The sequence below is a fragment of the Marmota flaviventris genome, chromosome 5, assembly GCF_047511675.1.
Source record: "Marmota flaviventris isolate mMarFla1 chromosome 5, mMarFla1.hap1, whole genome shotgun sequence".
In the NCBI taxonomy this organism is placed as follows: domain Eukaryota; kingdom Metazoa; phylum Chordata; class Mammalia; order Rodentia; family Sciuridae; genus Marmota; species Marmota flaviventris.
Window position 1 is genome coordinate 54,703,056 of NC_092502.1, and position 18,824 is coordinate 54,721,879.

General features: G+C 41.3%; 1 protein-coding gene across 6 annotated transcripts in view; it reads right to left on the reverse strand.

Annotated features, from left to right (window-relative positions):
- Positions 1-316: 316 nt before the first annotated feature.
- The window catches only part of Znf608 (zinc finger protein 608), a 104,828-nt gene continuing 86,320 nt past the window's right edge, over positions 317-18,824 (reverse strand). For 4 of the 6 annotated variants that reach the window (XM_071612224.1, XM_071612221.1, XM_071612222.1 and 1 more), the window contains 7 exons: positions 12,466-12,553; positions 9,526-11,980; positions 7,224-7,641; positions 6,484-6,656; positions 4,063-4,216; positions 1,346-1,430; positions 317-759 (listed from right to left, as the gene is read on the reverse strand). In XM_071612224.1, coding sequence (XP_071468325.1) covers positions 753-759; positions 1,346-1,430; positions 4,063-4,216; positions 6,484-6,656; positions 7,224-7,641; positions 9,526-11,980; positions 12,466-12,553 — 3,380 coding nt within the window. In that variant the 3' untranslated portion in view covers positions 317-752. Of the gene's footprint in view, positions 760-1,341; positions 1,431-4,062; positions 4,217-6,483; positions 6,657-7,223; positions 7,642-9,525; positions 11,981-12,465; positions 12,554-18,824 lie in introns of those variants that run through there. The other 2 variants (XM_027949314.2, XM_071612223.1) reach the window with 2 other exon arrangements.

The window sequence follows — 18,824 nt, forward strand, 5'->3', positions numbered from 1 at the left end:
TTGCCATTCAAGATTATCAAAAAATGACACCTCATTATTCACAGATGCTCATTATTTCCCCATTTTAATCTTTACATTATATACAACACAGTTTTTGTGGTACTGGCAACCCCATGCCTTCCAAAAGTTTTTTTTCTTTTTTTTTTTCCACAATACACAAGTACAAACAGTGACTACAGGAACATTTTACACTGATGCGTCTTTAACAGGAGCCACCAATTAGACATCTAAATTGTACCAAAGTGTCATCATCACAGTTTGCCTTTCTGAGGGGCTTACAGGAAATATATGAAGGATATGCAAGGTTCAGGCACACTGATACATAACATTATTTATTTACAATTTCAAAGGAAAGGAAAAGAAAGTAAGCAGCCTTTCGTGGCTAACACTTTTCAACGTGACAAATACATTTTTTTATTTCCTTTACTGAGTGGTTTGCGACTTGGCAGCAGACCCTGTGTGTGCGAGCCTGGTTACTGATACAAAAAGTAAAGAATATATATATATATATGTATATATATATATATGTATATGTATATATACAGATATGTATACGTATATATATATATAAAACAGAAGTTTAATTACAGCAACATTTGTTACTCTGTGATAAAATCTGTAATTTACAAAAATGAAATGACTGGTTTTTGCCTGCCATTAAGGCATTTCAAATTAACACCATGGAACTGATGTCTGTATAAAGCGCTTCCCCATGTGATCCAGTCACATGACACCATACACTTCCAATCCTGTTATTCTCTGCAAAAGAAAAGCATATATTAGCATAGAGTTCAACCAACATTTGACACTTAAAAACCTAAAAATATTGAAACTTAGAGTCTATTCCATTTATGGGATTCAATTCCAGAAAAAGCAAATAAAAAGCAAGCTATACAGTACATTTTGTGAAAAAAATGTTCATTTTATATTAATCATGAAATTCCCTTAAACTATTTTCCTTCTTAAAATAACTTGAGAGGTGATTAAAAATCACAGAAGAAATATTTAGCATTAGGATAATATAGTTTTCCATTTGCAATTTTATTTTTTAAATATGAGAAAACAACTGTCATTTTAACAAAGTTGTGAGGATAAACTAAGAAAATTTCAACTGCCTAAGAACCAATCAACTCTTTACCAATCCACCTTAGGTTTATAAAATGAAGTTCCTGGAACCTAAGTTGTACCAGGAATCTACAAGCTAAATAAACCCATTTTATTACAAGGATTAAAAAACAAAAAACAGGGAGCTGTTTTTCATCTGAAAAGCCTGGACTTGCTTCCTCAAAAACATTAAGATGTCTCTCTGCCTAGAAAAATAACTGCAAACATAAAGGATATTTACCTTCTTTGTGCAGGAAACATTCCTGATGCAGATGCCTGGGCAGCCACCTGCTGAGAGGCAACGAGGGCAGCAGAGGTCAAGCCTGCTGGGCGAAAAAATGTGGGGTCTCCGTGACATTTAGAAAGATAAGAGTAGATACAGGCCCAGTGGCAAAGGCTGCAGACCCAGTAGCAGCAATTTGTCCTTTCCTAAACACTCACATGAAATGTTTCATGCAGCAAGGACAGAGTACAAGCCACTTGGTCTAACCCAAATCTATCCCTTTATTGAATCCTCTGTGGTTTCCTTACTAGCTATTGGAGGATAGAGCATTCCATCTCCCCAGCTCTGCATGGCGCTAAATGGTTTGCATGGGTCCTGGAATAGGAAGTTCAGGAGAAATAATAGGGACCAAGTAACAACAGGAATCAAAAGTCACATTGAACTATAGAAAAGTCATGCTACTTGCTTCCTTAGAATATGATACTTTATAATAACTTTGATCACTTTTACATTCTTTCCAGTGATTTGCCATGATCCATCCTACAAAGTACATGATTCAGTAAATCAAACTTAGAAGTTCTTAGTCTTAATCCATAAGACAAAGGTAGCAGAGAGGGTAACAGCTCCAAAAGGTATTAAGTAGCCTAATCCAGGTTCTTCTAAATTCTACAGAAAACAGTCCCGGGCAAAATGAGAGTAAACAAAGTAAACCTAGGGAAGATTACTCTCTCCTTTAGTGTACTTTGTTTGGACATGTTTTCCTTGCCCAAAGATAATTTAGGACATTACAATAACAGTGACAATAATAACATAGAGAAAGTGACAGCATATTCACTCATATAGATGTGATGTGTTAGAAACAAAATCCCTTTCTCTTCCAAGTTCTTATCACACTCAATACAAGATGTTTAGGAAACCCGAGATGTTCTCATTTAACATCACTGCTTGACACCAAGAGCTGAGTAAATAAGAGTGGTCCCTTTACATTTATAAACATAATATTTTACATTCATAGAGCAGGAAACACGCAACTTGGTCATTGTTAATGACTGAATTCTATCCTTCTAAAATTCCTATGTTGAAGCCTAAACCCACAATTTGCCTGTGTTTGGAAACAGGGCCTAGTTGGAGGTGACAAAAGTAAAATAAAGTCCTAAGGGCCTCATCCTAACATGGCATTAGTGTCCTCGTAAGAACAGACAACTGAATGCTTGCCTCTGGCCAGTGGAGTGGCCATGTGGTATAAGCTAGTAAGAGTCTCACCAAAAACCCAACAAGATCTCCAATGCCTAGCCCCAGACCTATGAGAAAATAAGTGTCTGCTCTTTAAGTCCATGCCATCTATGATATGTCATAAATGACAATCTGAGCTGACAAGGCAGCCAGACCCTAGGCGGGTGGATTTGTTGGTGAAGACTGTGAACAACCTCCTCTGAGAGACAAAGATGGTAAAACAGACTGAATACGAAGGGCCCTCTGAACTGAGAACCACGTCCTATAGCTAAGAATGGAGGCTGAAGGGCTCTCCCTGTGGCCTAGTGCACCAAGGAGGCTGAAAGTGGAGACTGCCCGCTCCCCAGGCCTGTGCCGCACAGGCTAACTAAATCTGTGTCTGCTTCCTTCCTTTTGTCCTATTTTGCTGCCTCAAAGCCTTCCCTAGTGTTCAGAGATTCTGAAGATGGAGCTTTCTGAAACAATAAGTTTTTTTTTTTTTCTATCTTCCTTCAAAGCTGGCTTTGAAGAAAACCTCTTTGTCCTACCAATTTGATTCTAAACATTTCTGGAGCAATGAGTGCTGCAGCCTAGCCTCTTCCTCCAGGGCAGTACTGGTGCCCACTGATAACAATGGGAGAAATAATAACATGCTCAACAAATACCCCCTGGACCGATGGTTCTACTGTGTCAATTCTGTGGCTCTTTGCTATGCTATGTGAATGAATAACTATTCCACAGTGGATTCCACATTCATGTATATCGTTAAAGCATCAATTAAAAATAAATGAGTGAAAGAAAAACCAGTAGGGTAGAGGAAGAGGAAAAGGGGGAGGGAGGAGGAGAGGGAAAGGGGGAGGGATCACCAGGGATTGAAATGGAGTAAATTAAATTCTATGCATGTATGATTTTGTTAAAATGAACCCAATTATTATGTATAACTATAATGCACTAATAAAACAAAAAACAAAACAAAACAAAAACCTTTTTTTCAACCCTCATCTTTGGTCAGAGTCATAGGGTGAAGGACTGTGAAGAGCCCTTAAGTTCCATTATAAAATGTTAAACTTAGTCACCTCACTCCCATTAGTTGCATGGGAAAAGAGCAACTTAAAGGGCCTACAGATATCAGGACAAAAAAAACTTCACCAAAGCCTCTCACTATCCCTCATTTTCTTTCCAATTTCCCTGAAGTCGGTATCTGATCTTCTGATTGTTATATTCAGTGCCCCAGACACTGGCCGCCACCCTCAGCTTGGGAGATAACAGTAAGCCTCCGATAACATCAACCAGTGACAATTATTAACTGGTAGCCATTTCATGTCTCAATAGAATACAAAGATGTGGGAACAGCCTTAGCTGTGTCTGTAGGAAATGCTAGGAAATAAGTGTTAAGAATCCTCCCCAGAGCTAACGTTAATTCAAAGTTCAATGTTTTTATTTTAAAACCGAGACAGGTAGTTTCTAGCAACTGTTTTCCAAAGCACACTGAAAGAAGACACAGTAATGATCGAGCTGCTGACCTTGGAAAGGATCATATTGACCAGGGATTAGCGGATAACCCATGCCAACGTGGGTGTGGTGATGCGTGTGTAGGTGCCGCTGGCCAAAGGGCGAGTGTCGGTCCCGTTCCCTTTCTGCCTCTCGTTCCCGCTCAGCTGTGGCCTTTTCCACAGGCTGAAATAGAACAGAGAAATTTCCCCACTTCATGTTTCAAAATATAACAAGAAGGCATACCATACCACCTGCGCCCCTTCAGCAATATTGTGTTAGTGATTAAAAAGTAGATATATAGATACTGAAAATTCTGTATTAATCAAAGATAATTTCAAAAGACATGCATTAGTTTCCACTGCCATTGAGACAACAATGAAGAATTGCTCCATCCATGGTAAGCTGAGTAGCATCAATATTTTCTTCAAATGACTGAAACAAGAGGCTTTCTTTTTATAGTCACTGATAATTTCAGTCATCCAATCTACCTGTCTTCCCACAATAATTTTTATAAACAGATAGATCAAGGAAAAGAAGTAGTTTTGGAGATCTATTTCAGGTCATATTTTCTAGTTATATTTTTTGTATACTTCATAGGGAGAATCTATCTCATAGTTTATAACAACTGTATCCATTTGGTTCCACTGAAAATACACATCCAGATATCGTATGTCAATATATAGTAAATACAGTCGGCTCTCCATAATCATGGGTTCCATCCAGCGATTCAATCAAATTTCAATCAAACATTTTTTAAATTCATTGTATTAAATATACACAGACTTGCCATTATTCCCTAAACAACACAGCCTAATAACTGTTTACATAGCATTTATATTGTATTAGATATTAGATATTATAGGCAATCTAGAGATGACTTAAAAGCACACAAGAGGATGCGCCAATGTCTACAAACACTATGCCATTTTATATAAAGAACCTCATTCAGCATCTAGGGATTTTGTTACCCCTGTGGGTCTGCAACCACTCTCCAAAGACTCTAAGGGACTGCTGTCTAGGAATCCATCATCCTGTTCCCACATTCTGAAATCTCCCTCTCAATTTCTGAACACTCATAAAGAAACTCCAGTTCTCCCAAATAAAAGTTTGATTAAAGATTTGTTTCCTACACATTTCTATTCTAGAACCTAAGCACCCTTTCACTAAAGTTCTCTTTCTCACTTGGAAAAAAAAATCTAGAAGGAAGATTCACAAAAAAGGATTCATAATTCACCTTTTTAATTTCTCCATACAGTGTCTGACAGACTTGCAGATACTAGACTTTAAACTTCTTTTTTCCCACCCAAGAACTATCATTTCCTTTCTGAGTCTCTTTTTCAACAGTCTCCAGGACTAGAAGTTGCCTTTTTTAGGTGAGAGTCTCTTTCACAAAGACATTTATTTGTATTACTTCAGGGAGTTATAGGAACATGACAATGAATCAAGGTCAAAAAAAAAACAGCAGATGCAGCCCTCACTCATTAGCCAAGGGACTCACACTTGCATATGAGCTTCACACTATGTGAGACTCAAATATGTGTTTGAATAAAAGTAACAGTTATTATGCATCATGGACCATCAGTATTGCTCAGAATGAGGCTCCGACCATGAACGCTGACCATGTGGATGCCAAAGATCCACAGAAGGAGTCAGAAGCTCAAATCTCTACAGAAATAATTAGGCTAAAACCAAATTTGATTGATAAAGAATTGGTAGATTTCATTTACATACATTGAGGGGGAGCAGGGTATACAGTCTCCATGGGGCTACTTCTCCCATGTGATTTTGAACCAGATTTTCCATAGTCTTAAGAGGGCATCTGAAAATGTATGCAAAAACTCTGATTTTTGAAAGTTGTGCCCAAAGAAAACATTTTTCAAAAGTTCAGTTTGGCTGGGCATGGTAAACCACACCTATAATCTCAGCTGCATGGGAAGCTGAGGCAAGAAGATCACAAGTTTGAGGCCAGCCTTGACAATGTAACAAGACCCTATCTCAAAATAAAAACATAAAAAGGGCTGGGATAATGTAAGTGTCCCTGGTTCAATCCCAGGTACCAAAACAAACAAACCCTTCAATTTGCCCAATGGGTCAAAGGCCTGTGGTTAGAAGTACTTAGCTATAAAGCTATTCTGAAATAGCATCCTCCATTATTTTTTTTTTAATATTTTATCAGTAATACTTTGCACCAATGCCCAGGTCCTATGAATTTAAAAGTATACCTAACAAAAAGCTCACTACCACCATACCTGCTTCAACAACACCTGTCCCTTATGTATGAAAACATCTGACTTTTGAACACTCCATTCTTTATGTACCAAGGATAAAGCAGCATCCTGAAATCACAGCTAGATTCTAAAACCATTTCTATTTCAAGACTGTTCTCTAGCTTGTTCCCCCTTTCTACCCCAAAACACAGTCCTTATAAATGGCAACAAAAGCAGACTTACGGCAGGAGACTTGCTGCGGTATTGGTTGGCATGCTGCTGGAGCAAGTCCAGTGCTTTAGATTCAGTGGTTGTTTTCGTGTTGATGCTGGGGCTGGTATTGACTTTCTCTGCCTCTTCTCTCCCTGACATCTTCCCATAAACAGGATAATGAAATCCTGGAGAGAGATAGGCCCCTGCAGATAAACGACAAATGCCACATGAAGTTACAAGCTAGTCTCTGAAAAAAAAAAAAATGTCATTTGTGTTATATGAATTTGGGAAAAGAGTCAGAGATCTTAAAATAAGGGGTTACATTAAGAATGGACTACATCATTGTTAAACTGTATCGAGGTTCTCTGATTTTTCTTCTGCAGTTAATTCATCCTGATGAACAGAGGTTATAAACAAAATTGAGCTTATAGCCACTTCATGCATTTATGTGTCTGCTTAAGTGAAAGGAATAGTAACTATAATGATTATGACAGTAAGTGCTTAGAATATTTTCATAGGCAATAAAGTATCTGTCAGTCTAACAGCAGACCATCAGAGACTATGGAAGCTATAGCGGAAGACTCTTGACATTTCATTTTTTTAATAAAATCTTATATTTAAATCAGTTACATCTTTGGGACTTTAAGCAATTAAAAAAAAAAAACAAATGTCACTCTTGAAGCTTCTAATTTATCTTGAGTTTTTAATAGCTCATGTTTGAATAGAGCCTCTTCCTCCAACATACTTAGAATCCAAAACATGTCACGTACCAGGGTAACTGTGCATTAGGACAGGAGAAACAGCCCGGTATGCAGGGTGGCTGGGGTCATACATCTGTGGGTAAGGATAAGCATGCAAGTACTGTATGTACGACTGATGCTGACTCATGGGTGAGGACACAGCCACTCTCGTCCCCCGAGAGTCCTTCCAATTCACAGGTGTTTTTCGATCATCATTTTTCAACTTATTCTCTTCCATTGATTGAGAGTCAGGACGCTTGGCCTCTTTGGGCTCCTCTTTAATGCTTGTTAATGATACAGGAAGGCTGGGCACACCACTCTCTTTGTTAGGAGTTTTCCTAGGACTATCCTCTTTTAATTTCTTCTCTCTCTCAAGTTCTTCTGACTTTTGTTGATCCAGATATTTGGGTTGGTACACATAATGATGCCATGTCCTTGAATCTGGATCCTGATTAAAAAAAAAAAAAAGTTTTGTTCTAAAATTTCACTTTTTAAGAAAACCCATTAATCACTATGGCAGCACTATTTACTGTTACCTCTCATACTGAGTTAACATTGTCTGGTTAACATTTATGTATGTACCAGACAATGTGTTACTCTCCTCCTTCTGTCATAACTTGGTAATATCTGGGGTAATTCATGTTCCTTTATAGATAAAATAAAACCAAAGCTTTTAAAATTCAGGTAACACCAAGGTCACACGGCTGCCCAGTTGTGGAACGGGGCTTCAAACTCAGGTCTGTTGGAATTTGAGGGTGGGCCTTTAAAATGTAGTTTCTCAACATTAAATAATACCCTCAGATATATTTAATCCAATCTTCATTTTCCTTTTTTAATATCTCACACAGGTAAAAATTATTTTAAAAATTCAAGCTAATAGTAGTAGATTTAAGTAATTACTATAGATATTAACATCATTTAGGAGGAAGAGAACTCTTGGTTTCCTAATACACTTTCTTCACCTACCACAGCTGAGGCTTCATATACTGGAACTTCTCATTATGTGCTAATGTCTTAATCAAAACAAAATTTCAAAGTCACAGCACACATTATGGCTTCTCTATTATAAAATAAAGCCATCTATAAGATCCCTAAATTGTACTATTCTAATGCAGCCTATGAAGCAACAGCCTGATTTTTAGGCCTCTGGAAGAGGGAAAACTAAAAATCCTAATGACCTTTGCGATCCCCACCCCATTCATGATATAAACCCGTTGGGTATTCAGATCCTGGGTGAACAATCAAAGTTAAGACCACCTCCCAACTCTGCAGAAATGGGCATAGGGAAAGGTTTCTCATTCTGATTCACCAGGGACTGTCTAAGCACAGGCACTGGGGGATTGGTGCTGGGAAATACCAGAATTAATGCTCCCAGGGCTGCAGTGAGTCAGGATATCTGAACCATGACAGAAAGAGCTAGCACACGTGTGGTTTCATGGTGACCAGTTTTCAGGTGTTCTTAGGCTGGCTGGCTCTTTTTTGGGATGACTGCTGAGACCCATCACCCAAACCTCCTCACCTTCTTCACAAACCTCAGCACTGAGCTCTGCTTTGGGCACTTAACACAGAATGTAAAACAGAAATCCAGGCATCTCAGGCCCTAGGTGAATTACATCTTGAGTCCTCAACTGTATTAAAAAAGATGAATGGGAAACGGCACTTAGGTGCCCAGTGAGTTTTGTTTTTTGTTTGGGGAGGTACTGGGGATTTAACCAAGGGCAATTTACCACTGAGCTACATACCCAGCCCTTTTTTATTGTTTGTTTTGAGACAAGGTCTCAGTAGGTTGCTTAGGGCTTTGCTAAATTGCTGAGTCTGGTCTTAAACTTGCAATCCTCCTGTCTCAGCCTCCCCAGACACTGGGATTACAGGCATGAACCACCACAACTGGCTGTGCCCAGTTTTAATATTCTGAGAAAATGCTACAGAAAATTGGAAATATATAAGAACAAGTACTTCAGTACTCAGACTCAAAATCTAAGAGTCTGTAGGGAATTCAGCAGCCCTGCAATGGAATGCCCTCACCTTGGGCTCAGCAAGAAATTAAGGGACCTCATCAAAGTTACAGAATTAAAATGATGGCATGGATCACAAGTCTGCAAAGCGCATGTCTAGAGTTCATTTTACTACACAACATGACAATAAAAAAACAGTAAGCAATGTACATTTTAGAGCTACACAACAAGTCCTGAGGATTTTTTTAAAGATATTTTTCAAGAGAAGAGGAAAAAACCCTGATGTTGGTTTCTCTCCAAGTCTAACCAATTCAATCCCAGACATGTAATGTGTCTCAGACTGCTCTCTCTGTTGGGGCCACGCTCCACAATCTTACTTGTTTAAATCTCGAGGTTGGGTCTACACCTGTCTGCTTCATAGAGTCCATGACAGACTTCATTTCTACAGCCTCCTTAATAAGCTGGTGGTTTTCCATCTGCTTAGCTTTGAAGCTGTCGGCCTGTAGCTGCTGCTGGTGATTGGAGAGAAGCTGCGATTTACCTGTCTCCTCAGTTTTATTAGGCACTGATGGCCCTAATTTAGAATGGTTTTTGTTAGGCTCTGGAGTAGAGGGAGCTTTTGAGATTGTGGCTGATGGCAAGTTTTTCTGCTTACTGTCCTCCTTGCCCAGCTCCTTCAAGGGGAGCTCAGTTTTCCTTTCACAGTCTCCTCTCCCAGTCTGGACCATTTTCTGCTCTGCCAGCCTCTGGTCCTCATAGTACTTCTCATATTGCTGTCTGTAGGCAGGGCTGGTGGCCATCAGAGACTTCTGGTCCATATAGAGTCCATAAGCATACTGACCATAATAAAGTGACTGAGCCAGGGCAGGGTGTCTTTGTGTGATCACTGACTGGTGCTGAGGCTGTAGGGATGCAGAATTATGGTCCACTTTCTTAGCATCTAACTGCTCTGCCTTGTCTTTCTTCTCTGCATCTTCCTCAGACTCCTTCTTGATCTTCATTCCCTGTGTGTTCCCACTGTTCCCCGTTGCAGGGGCGCCAACCTGTCCTGGGTGCATATAACTTGGAGAATAATAAGGATCATAGCCATGGTAATAGGGAGAATGGGACTCTTTCAGTTGAGACGATTGTGCTGTAGCTGAAGAATGCCCTTTTACAACACCATCCTTACTAGAAATGATATCTGATGGGGAACTGGCCTTTGACCTCATGCCCTCTGACCTGCTGTCCGATCCACCATCATCGGCAGCATCGGATATGTCTGAGTAGGCGGGGCTGCTGGTCTTTGCCGCTGAGCTCTCGGCCCCATTCTGGGTCAACACATGCAGTGGTGCCATTGGCGCCTGTCCATTCACCAGAGCGCTGCACTCCATCCTTGAGGCACTCCCAATGGAAGGGCTGGGAGCGTTGTCTGTGAACGTGTAGACCTTATCAGCCTCGGCTTTGATACTGGCCATGCGGCTCTCCTGAGATTCTGACAGTCCATTAGCCAGCCCTTCATTCTTGTTGAGATGGTCCTTTAAAAAATGCCCAGACAAATCTTTGACAGCCCCCTTGGAGTCCTCCAGTTTCCCCAGCTTAGCATCCAATTTGGGGCTTCCTGACTCTTTTCCTTCTTTGTCCTTTAGCTTTCGCTTCTCCTTTTTCTTTTTGTCCTTGAGTGACACCAGAGCTGGGTTCACGGTGATGGGCTCTCCCATAATGGTGGGCTTTGGTTGGATGGGTTTTAATGGAGGACTCTTTGGTGTGGCCTGGACCACAGTTGTTGTGAGGGAGGGCAGTCCAGGTATTGTCCCCGCGGTGGTAGTCGTAAAGGCTGCAGTAGGTATCGCAATTAGTTGTGGGGGTGTGGGGGCTGGGGCAGGGGCGATGGGCCGGGCACTTTTCAGCTTAGAGAGGTTTTTGTCCATTTTGCAGTTGTTAGCTTTTCTGCCCTTTTCTTTATCGCCCAAACTTTTCTTGTCAATCAGTCCTTCTGCTTCCAGTTTGGGCATCTCTGCAGCCAAACTGCCATCTACCGCTGAGCAACCCTCTGATGTGGCCGTCATGTTGGAAATTACTGGAAGGTTGTTCAGTTCATTGTTGAGGCCCTTCTTTTTGCCTGAATTCTTTCCCGCTTTCGAACCGATAACAGAACCTGGGCCATTGCTCATCAACTCTCTCTTTCCCTTGGGGGTTCCAGGGGGGTTTCCAGTACCAGGAGAGGTGGGGGCCTTCACCTGGTCATAAGCTGACACACTTGTGCTTGGCTCGCTGCATTCGATGGCCACGTTACTCAAGGCTTCCTCACAGTCTGAGATCTTGTCCTCACTGTCAGGCTCGAACTCCAGCTTGTTCTCTGGGTCTAAGTGTGCATGAGCCTGGTGGTACCTCAGGCCATTGATGTGCTTGTACTTTTTGTTGCAGTTTGGGTGGGGGCAATCGATTAACACTGGAGAGGAGCAGCCTTGGTCCAAAAAAGTAGTCTCTGGTTTCCCTTGAGGGGTGGTGGGGGTGCTTCTAGAATTTGTGCGGACCCGCTTCCCAGGCTTATTGTCCTCAGAGCTGGAGTTCAGGTCCAGCTCCATTGGAGGCTTGTTTTTCCTTTTGTTGGTAGAAGAAGGACTGGCTTTGATTTCCTCGGCTGCACAATTTGGGGGTGTCCTTCGCCCGCTGGTGTTGAGGCTGCCCCGCCTCCCTTTCCCATTGGCCCCTCCTCTGTTCTTGCTCTGCAGCCCTCTGGACTCGGTGAAGCTGGTCTCGGAGCCAGGGGCCGCAGCGGCAGACCTTGCTCTCTTCCCTCTGCCCCGGCCCCCTCTCATCTCCAGATCACTTGTCGGTGACTCACAAAACCTAGGGAAGCAAGTAACAGTTGTCAAAATGAGCACCCCCAAAACAACAGTGGAATCACAAGATACAATGTGGCAAAGAGGAGTCAACATCTCCACAGCTTGTGGACCACCCCAGGTAAGACTCCTCATTCTTCCAATGATAATTTCAGCACCCCCAAAAGAACAGGCTACCAATCAATGGCTTATATTCCCTGTCCAGAAAATGAAAGAGAAACAGCTCAGGTAGCTAGCTTCTAATCCAGTGCAAATTCCCATTTTGAGAAAAGAAGACAAAGCAGAGAGGGAGGAGGCAAGGAGTAGAGATCTCCTGATAGAAAAGCTAGCCATCTGCATTTTACTACGGTTCAGTCTTGAATTGCTCATTTCTCTTCTGCCTGTTTTCAATTATAGGCAGACTTTTAAAATTTATTAATCTCTTTCTATAGTTTCCTTGCAAAGAGGAGAGGAAAGGAGAAAAAGAAGAGAAACAAAAGGCCCTGTGCATACCTGGGAGGGGCCCAGTCGTGCTTGGTACAGTCCAGTAGGGTCCCCACGTAAGTTTTGTTCCTCCACGTGACATTGACCACTAGGACACCTGCGGGGGGTGGGGTGGGGTAAAGGATGAAAAGGGACCACATTTAACACTGATTATTTTATTTCCACTTCATTTATTGTTATTATTTTTATCAGCAAAGTTCTATTTCCATTTGCTTTCAAAAGCTGTGGTTTGCATTCTTCCTCTTTCTGGTTTCAGTGACCTCAAGTTAAAACCCACAGGAAATTGTGTGTGTATGTGTGTGTGAATTTGTTCGTGTGCGTGCATGTGGTACAAAAGGGTGAGACTGTGTGTGAGAGTGTAATCAAGATACTGCTGACAGAAGGAAATGGTTTTTGCCATGTCCTGCTGTAAAACAGCAACACTCACCTCTTAATTTTTCTATTATTACACATAATTGCTTTCGTTTGGCAAGCAGCCAACATAAACTAAGCGCCAGTTACCAGTGCTTAAACCAGAAGGTGACTGAAAGAAATAGGTTTTGTTTCCAATTCAACAATGTAAAATGATGGTGATTTTTATTAACAAAAAAATTATGCATGTGCATAAAAATAGGTACAGAGGGGAAAGTGGGGGCTCAGAGTCCAGAAAGCAGACAATCAGCCATGTTTCCTCCTCCTTAATCCTCCCTTCTTTGAGTTTGTGAGACAATAATCAGCCTTGGTATGGTATCTGTTTCACTCTTTGGTCTTGTTTCATATTAAGGACTCCTAAAATAGCCCTCTTAAGAAAATAAATGTGCACAATAGATTTGCTCTTGGGGTTATCTTTAGAATCAACTTTGGTAAGCATTTGCCACAGAGGATTAGAAAAGAAATCTCAAAACCAACACACTTGTTTCCTGCAAGCCGTTCTGCTTTTCCCCACTGCTTTGCAGACAGACAATTTAATTTAGCACTGCATCTGTGAATTACTAAACTTAAGTGCACTTAGTATACCAAATGTCACAGGAAACAAAATATAACATCCTCCTGTTTCCCTGGAGGGCAGGTGCCACTTTTTAAAAATCTCGCATTTAAAGCACGTTTTTGGAGGACTTAGTTTTTGAGACATAAATAAAATACTAGGGTAAATAAATGAAAAATTTAAGTGAACCTTTGTTTTCTTTCGGCATCAACCTCCCGTTCTTTCTTGGAAACACCAGAGGACATCCCTCAAAGTCTGTTCCTAGCTGGCTTGTTCACTTGAGCTACTCCTGACAGTTTGAATTTTACAGAAAACCTGAACTAAGATCCTTTAGGGTAAGAGAAACCCGACAAGGTAAGACTCATTTCCTTGGGAACCTTTAAACAGAGGGTAAATATTTGAATGGTTGGGACTCAAGTAACAGAGAAGGAAGATTTTCTTTCAAAAGTCTCAAAAGAGATTTAAAAATTGTTTCCCATATGGTTTAAGTTGCTAGTGCTTATATGACAGCTGAATTTACTCACTGTAAATTCAGTCTATTGTAGCAATAGTCTAGCAGGGGAAGAAAAGCTAGGATGAAGCAAAGCAAGCATTTCCTCAACTCATGGCTGATTCCTTTGTAATTCCCTCAGGAAATTTTTTGAACCACTGAATATAAAAATTTGTATTGCGATGATAATCAGTGGTAATTAGGCATTTGGTCAGAATTTGCACAAGACAGAACAATTGGAGGAAAGGATTCTTTATGAGCACATCCCTTCAGGAAAGGGGAGGGGGTGGGAGAGGAGGCGAAGGGGAAGACTGAGCTGGTTTTCTCATCATCTGCTCTCTGGGGCACTGTGTGTGGTGTCAAAGACCTTTGCAGCTGCTTAAAATTCTTTAGCATGTCAGCTATATTTACAGTGCAGGAATATATCTGTATTGCCAGAAGGTTACTGCATTTTAGCTTTAGATGCAATAGGCTGAATCACTGCGTTCCAGAGTCCCTGATGTAGCACAAATGTATAATTAAAACTGCTTGAAAGGAAACATGAAAGAAACAACAAACCCTCCATTCTTGCAGTAATAAAATTAAAAACAGGAAAAGTCTGCACAGACACTTAACATTTGTCTGCAGTGAAAGGCTTTTGTTATTGCTTTTCCCCTAAGGGTTTCGCGTTTCCAGCAAAAGCTGGCCGCGGATTGGCCAGCGCCCGCTGCGAACGCTCGCGTCTGATTGGCTGGGCCGAGGGCGGCCGGCGAAGCACTCGAGGCAGCGGCCTGAGAGAAAGGAGCCGCGCGGGTGGGAGGATGCTGCCCCAGGGCCGGCCGGCGCGCGGAGCGAGGGCCAGTGCGCCCGGCGACGGGAGGGCTATCCGCGATGCCCGGCCCCCTCCGTCCGCGCGGGCTACGCTAACCAGGACCGTCCGTCCGTTGGAAGAAAGCTGCGATCCGCGCGGAGGTGCCGCGTTTCCGCTCCATCACGTACGCCCCGCGGCTCAGCACAACGTGCCAACCCAACTCATATCCGAATTCGCGGTCCCAACACCGGATCAGGGGGAAAGTGGGGCCAGAGAGGAGTAGGGGACCCAAAGCAATCAATCAATCTCGGGGCTACAGGTTGAAACTGTCACAAAGGCTGAACTGCAGTTGCAGTATCCACACAAACTATCCCCAGCTGCTACTCTCTAGAAGCCACACAAGCCGACTTCTTATTTAAGTACCAGGTGATGTTATTTGTTGTTGTTGGGTAAAGCAGGTAAAGAAAAACCCATTTTCAACTTAAATTAAGTCACCCTTATTTTTTCCAGAAGCACATACAATGCTTAAAACAAATCCTTCACTCCCAGGGAGATTTTGAAAGGTTTCCATCAAGCACTGCTAGTTAGATACATGGGCTTGTGTCTATCTTTACATGTACAAGCCATTCACAATGCCACAGAATTTAAATCTGCCTAGAATCCACGTATGAATATATACATGCAAATGTTAACAAAACTGCCCCTCCGTGTTGGAATGAAGGCTTAAGGAATGTTCCTCATATAAACTACTGTACTACAATATAAACAGTGCACTGCTTCTTTGTAAGAAGGTCTATGTTTAGACAACATCCCATTATGAAGGGCCAAGAATAAAAGTAGTGTTTTAGCTCTAAAACATGTAAACAGTTTATGATTTTTGCTGAAATCTCAAAATCTGGAATATTACAAAATATAAAAAATATAAAGCAGACTATACATACTAAGGACATAAATGTTCTAAATGAAAATTAGTCCTCAAAAGTATAAAACCAACTTTTAGAAATATGGGCATAAAGATGTGTAAATTGGAAATAAATTTACATTTATTCCCCAAAGATTTGCTATTTTCTTTCAAACATTAGCCTATGAGCTAAGGTGCTAGGGATGCTCTATACAAGTCCTTTACATCTTTATATTCTCAGAAATCTCAAAGGTTTATTATCTTCCCCTATCTACCACAGACTAGGCATGGTCTTTCTCAAAGAGTTAATGATTGCCTTGTAACATTTTTTTTATATTTGAAAAATACCTAAACCTTATTACTAGCAGAGTAAAAAGATAGCAGAAACATACAAAGGATGTTTGAGAGAATGCTCACCACACCTTTTCTTCTCTGTAGTGTTGATACTTTGGTTCAGATACTGAAGCAGAATCTGAGATGCTGCTCCCCAAAGCATATTACCTACAAGGCACCTAATATGAACATGGTATTTATTATATAGCACAAGTCCCTTATCTCTACAAGCCAAAACAGCCCTGAGACCTCATAAGGATTCCAGTGTTCTATTTCCTCAGTCAAGAGATCTCAGGAAGATAGGCCCATCAAGTGTTTATTCTGTTTATGGGCTACACATTAGGTGCTACTGAACTGACACAGTTTGGCTGGAAATCTTTTAAACTCCATGAAGAGTTTGAAATCTTAGAACCAACACAGGCTGGTTCTGTATTACCCACATTTACAGAGTAGGCCCTTTTTATGGCCTCACATTAGACAGGGCCCTGGGTGTGGTATTATTGGGTGCCCACCTTGCCCTCAGTCCCTGCTCAGAAGGTAGCCTTAAGTGACCAGCCTCTCAGATCTGGCCCTCTGCTTCAGATGCCCACTGGACTAGAACAGTCCAAGGCATCTAAAGCAGAGGCAGTCAAACAGATTTATGCTGAGAAGCTGAATTAGGAATACGGAAGTTCTGGAGAGTTGGTACTGTGAGAAGGCCTAAAGGTTGTAAAGTGACTAAAAGGCTAAAAGGACCATATGGGCCAAAGCTTCAAGGATGCAATAGCTATGAGGCAAGGAAACAAACTGCTGGTGAATGCCCTCAACACTTTTGTATGTTCCTCTTCCTCTGGCCTCATCACTGATGAGGATTTTACTAGCAGTCACCCAGGACCACCTAGTTAATTTCCAGCCATCTTATTAAAAAGTTGTTCCTTGGGCTGGGGATGTGGCTCAAGTGGTGTTCCTTGTCTTAACCTAAAATCTGTCTTTGAATACCTTGATCTTGGCTGTGCCTTCTGATACCCTGCAGAAGCAGTCCACCCCTCCACAACCTGCCAGCATTTCATCCAGGCAAGGACAAAACCATGCTGGTATTTTCTCACTTCCAGTTCACCTCTCTTTTTGTCCCTCCAGCCTAGACAAATTTCTTCAACCATTCTGCACCTCACACTTCTAACTCCCCTGAAAGAAACCTTAAAGTAAGGGGTCTTAGTCACAATCCTCAAGGAAAGTTAAATTTCTGAATAAATTAGGACCAAACAGTGACAAATTTAGTATTATCTCTTATGTTAATCCTTTCCTTCTTCATACACATAAAATGCCATCACCCCCAAATAATCATTCTCTCCTGGGTTCTCAGCTGGACTCTATACACAGCTTTCCCTGATGGATGCTCACCAGAATGCATATTTCCCTCCCCCCTTTCTGAGTCCACAGCTGGACCTGGCCTCCCTACCAGTGGCCATATAACTGCATTCTATCAAAAAAAAAAAAAAAAAAAAAAGTGACTAAAGGGGTGTGGGTCACATCCAGGCCAGGCCCATAAGAGCCTCCCATGCATATTCTTCTGGTCTCCTCCCCTTTCTGGTAAAGATAGAAATGACTATAGTAACCCTGAAGGTCCCAAGTTGAAACTGGCATATTATTCTACATCTGGGTTCCTGAATGAAGAGAACTCACCAGGAATACTCAGTTTATTAGATGAACAAGTAAATTCCCAGCCTGTGTGAACATGGTTACACTTTGTGACCACCCTGATACATGTCCCTTTAACATTTCACTCCACTCACTACACAGTGAGCTTATCTCATCCAGCTAGGTGACACTCCTTAAGATCAGGGACAGTGCTTGCACCCACAGCCCCCCAGGAGCATAGTGCCTGGCTTATAGTGAGAGCTCACAGAACACTTAGGAAATAATTGGAATAGAGGCTGAGTTCTGAAGGGCTTCTTTTCCCACTATTACCATACTTTTTCAATAAGCAAATCTCTCACTAGCTTATAGATGACAGACATTCTCTGTGGAGAGATTTTATTCCAAAGATGTTATAAATGTGGCTTATGAATTATTATTTCTGGTATTTGTGAAGCTGTTTCCTGTAGAAATGGGCAAATGCCTGATTTCCCAGTGGATCGGCATAAAATGTTTATATTACAGTTTAAAGACTGTCTCAGAGTCTTTAAAATGCCTCAACCTTGGGACAGATGTCTTTGCCAATCATTGCAAATGCTGAATTTGGAATCAGAAGTGTTTTCAAACTCTTATTCTGACTACCACATCTGGATGGACTTGGTGTGCACTCAGGCAGAAAACAGAAACCTCATTCTAATAATACCAAATTGTAACTCATTTATGCCCTAATCCTTCTTTTCAAAGTTTACACATTTCTTTCCTTTTACATATTCTTTCTAGTGAAACACTGGTGATGATAAAAGTGCCACAATATGCTAGTTTCATGAGCACAGGATAAAGTACCTATATTTCAGATATCATGTTATCCCACATTCTCACACAATGTGACTCTTGCACAAAGTCTGATTTATCGCTGTTCCCTTGTTCAGAACTCATTCCCCTAATATTTTGTTGGTTTTGTTCTGCTATATTCAGTACCAGTTTCTTTTTTAGGCTGAAACTGACAAAGAGTCCCCTTTATTCATTGCTCCAGCTGCAGAGCTCTTCATCTTCAGATAGAGCCTTCTTCAGAGGCTTGTGTTGAGTTTCTAAATGGGAAATTTTTAAATTTTTTAACTAAGGTAACCCACAAAGTACCTGTCAGCCCCAAAGCAGAGGGACTTTCCTGTTCCCTACACCAAGTATATATGGAGCACTAGGACAAGAAAAGTTAAGTGTTGTCACATGACCATAAAAACAGTATTTTTTTTTTTAAAGAGCCCTACTGCTGGGCTGA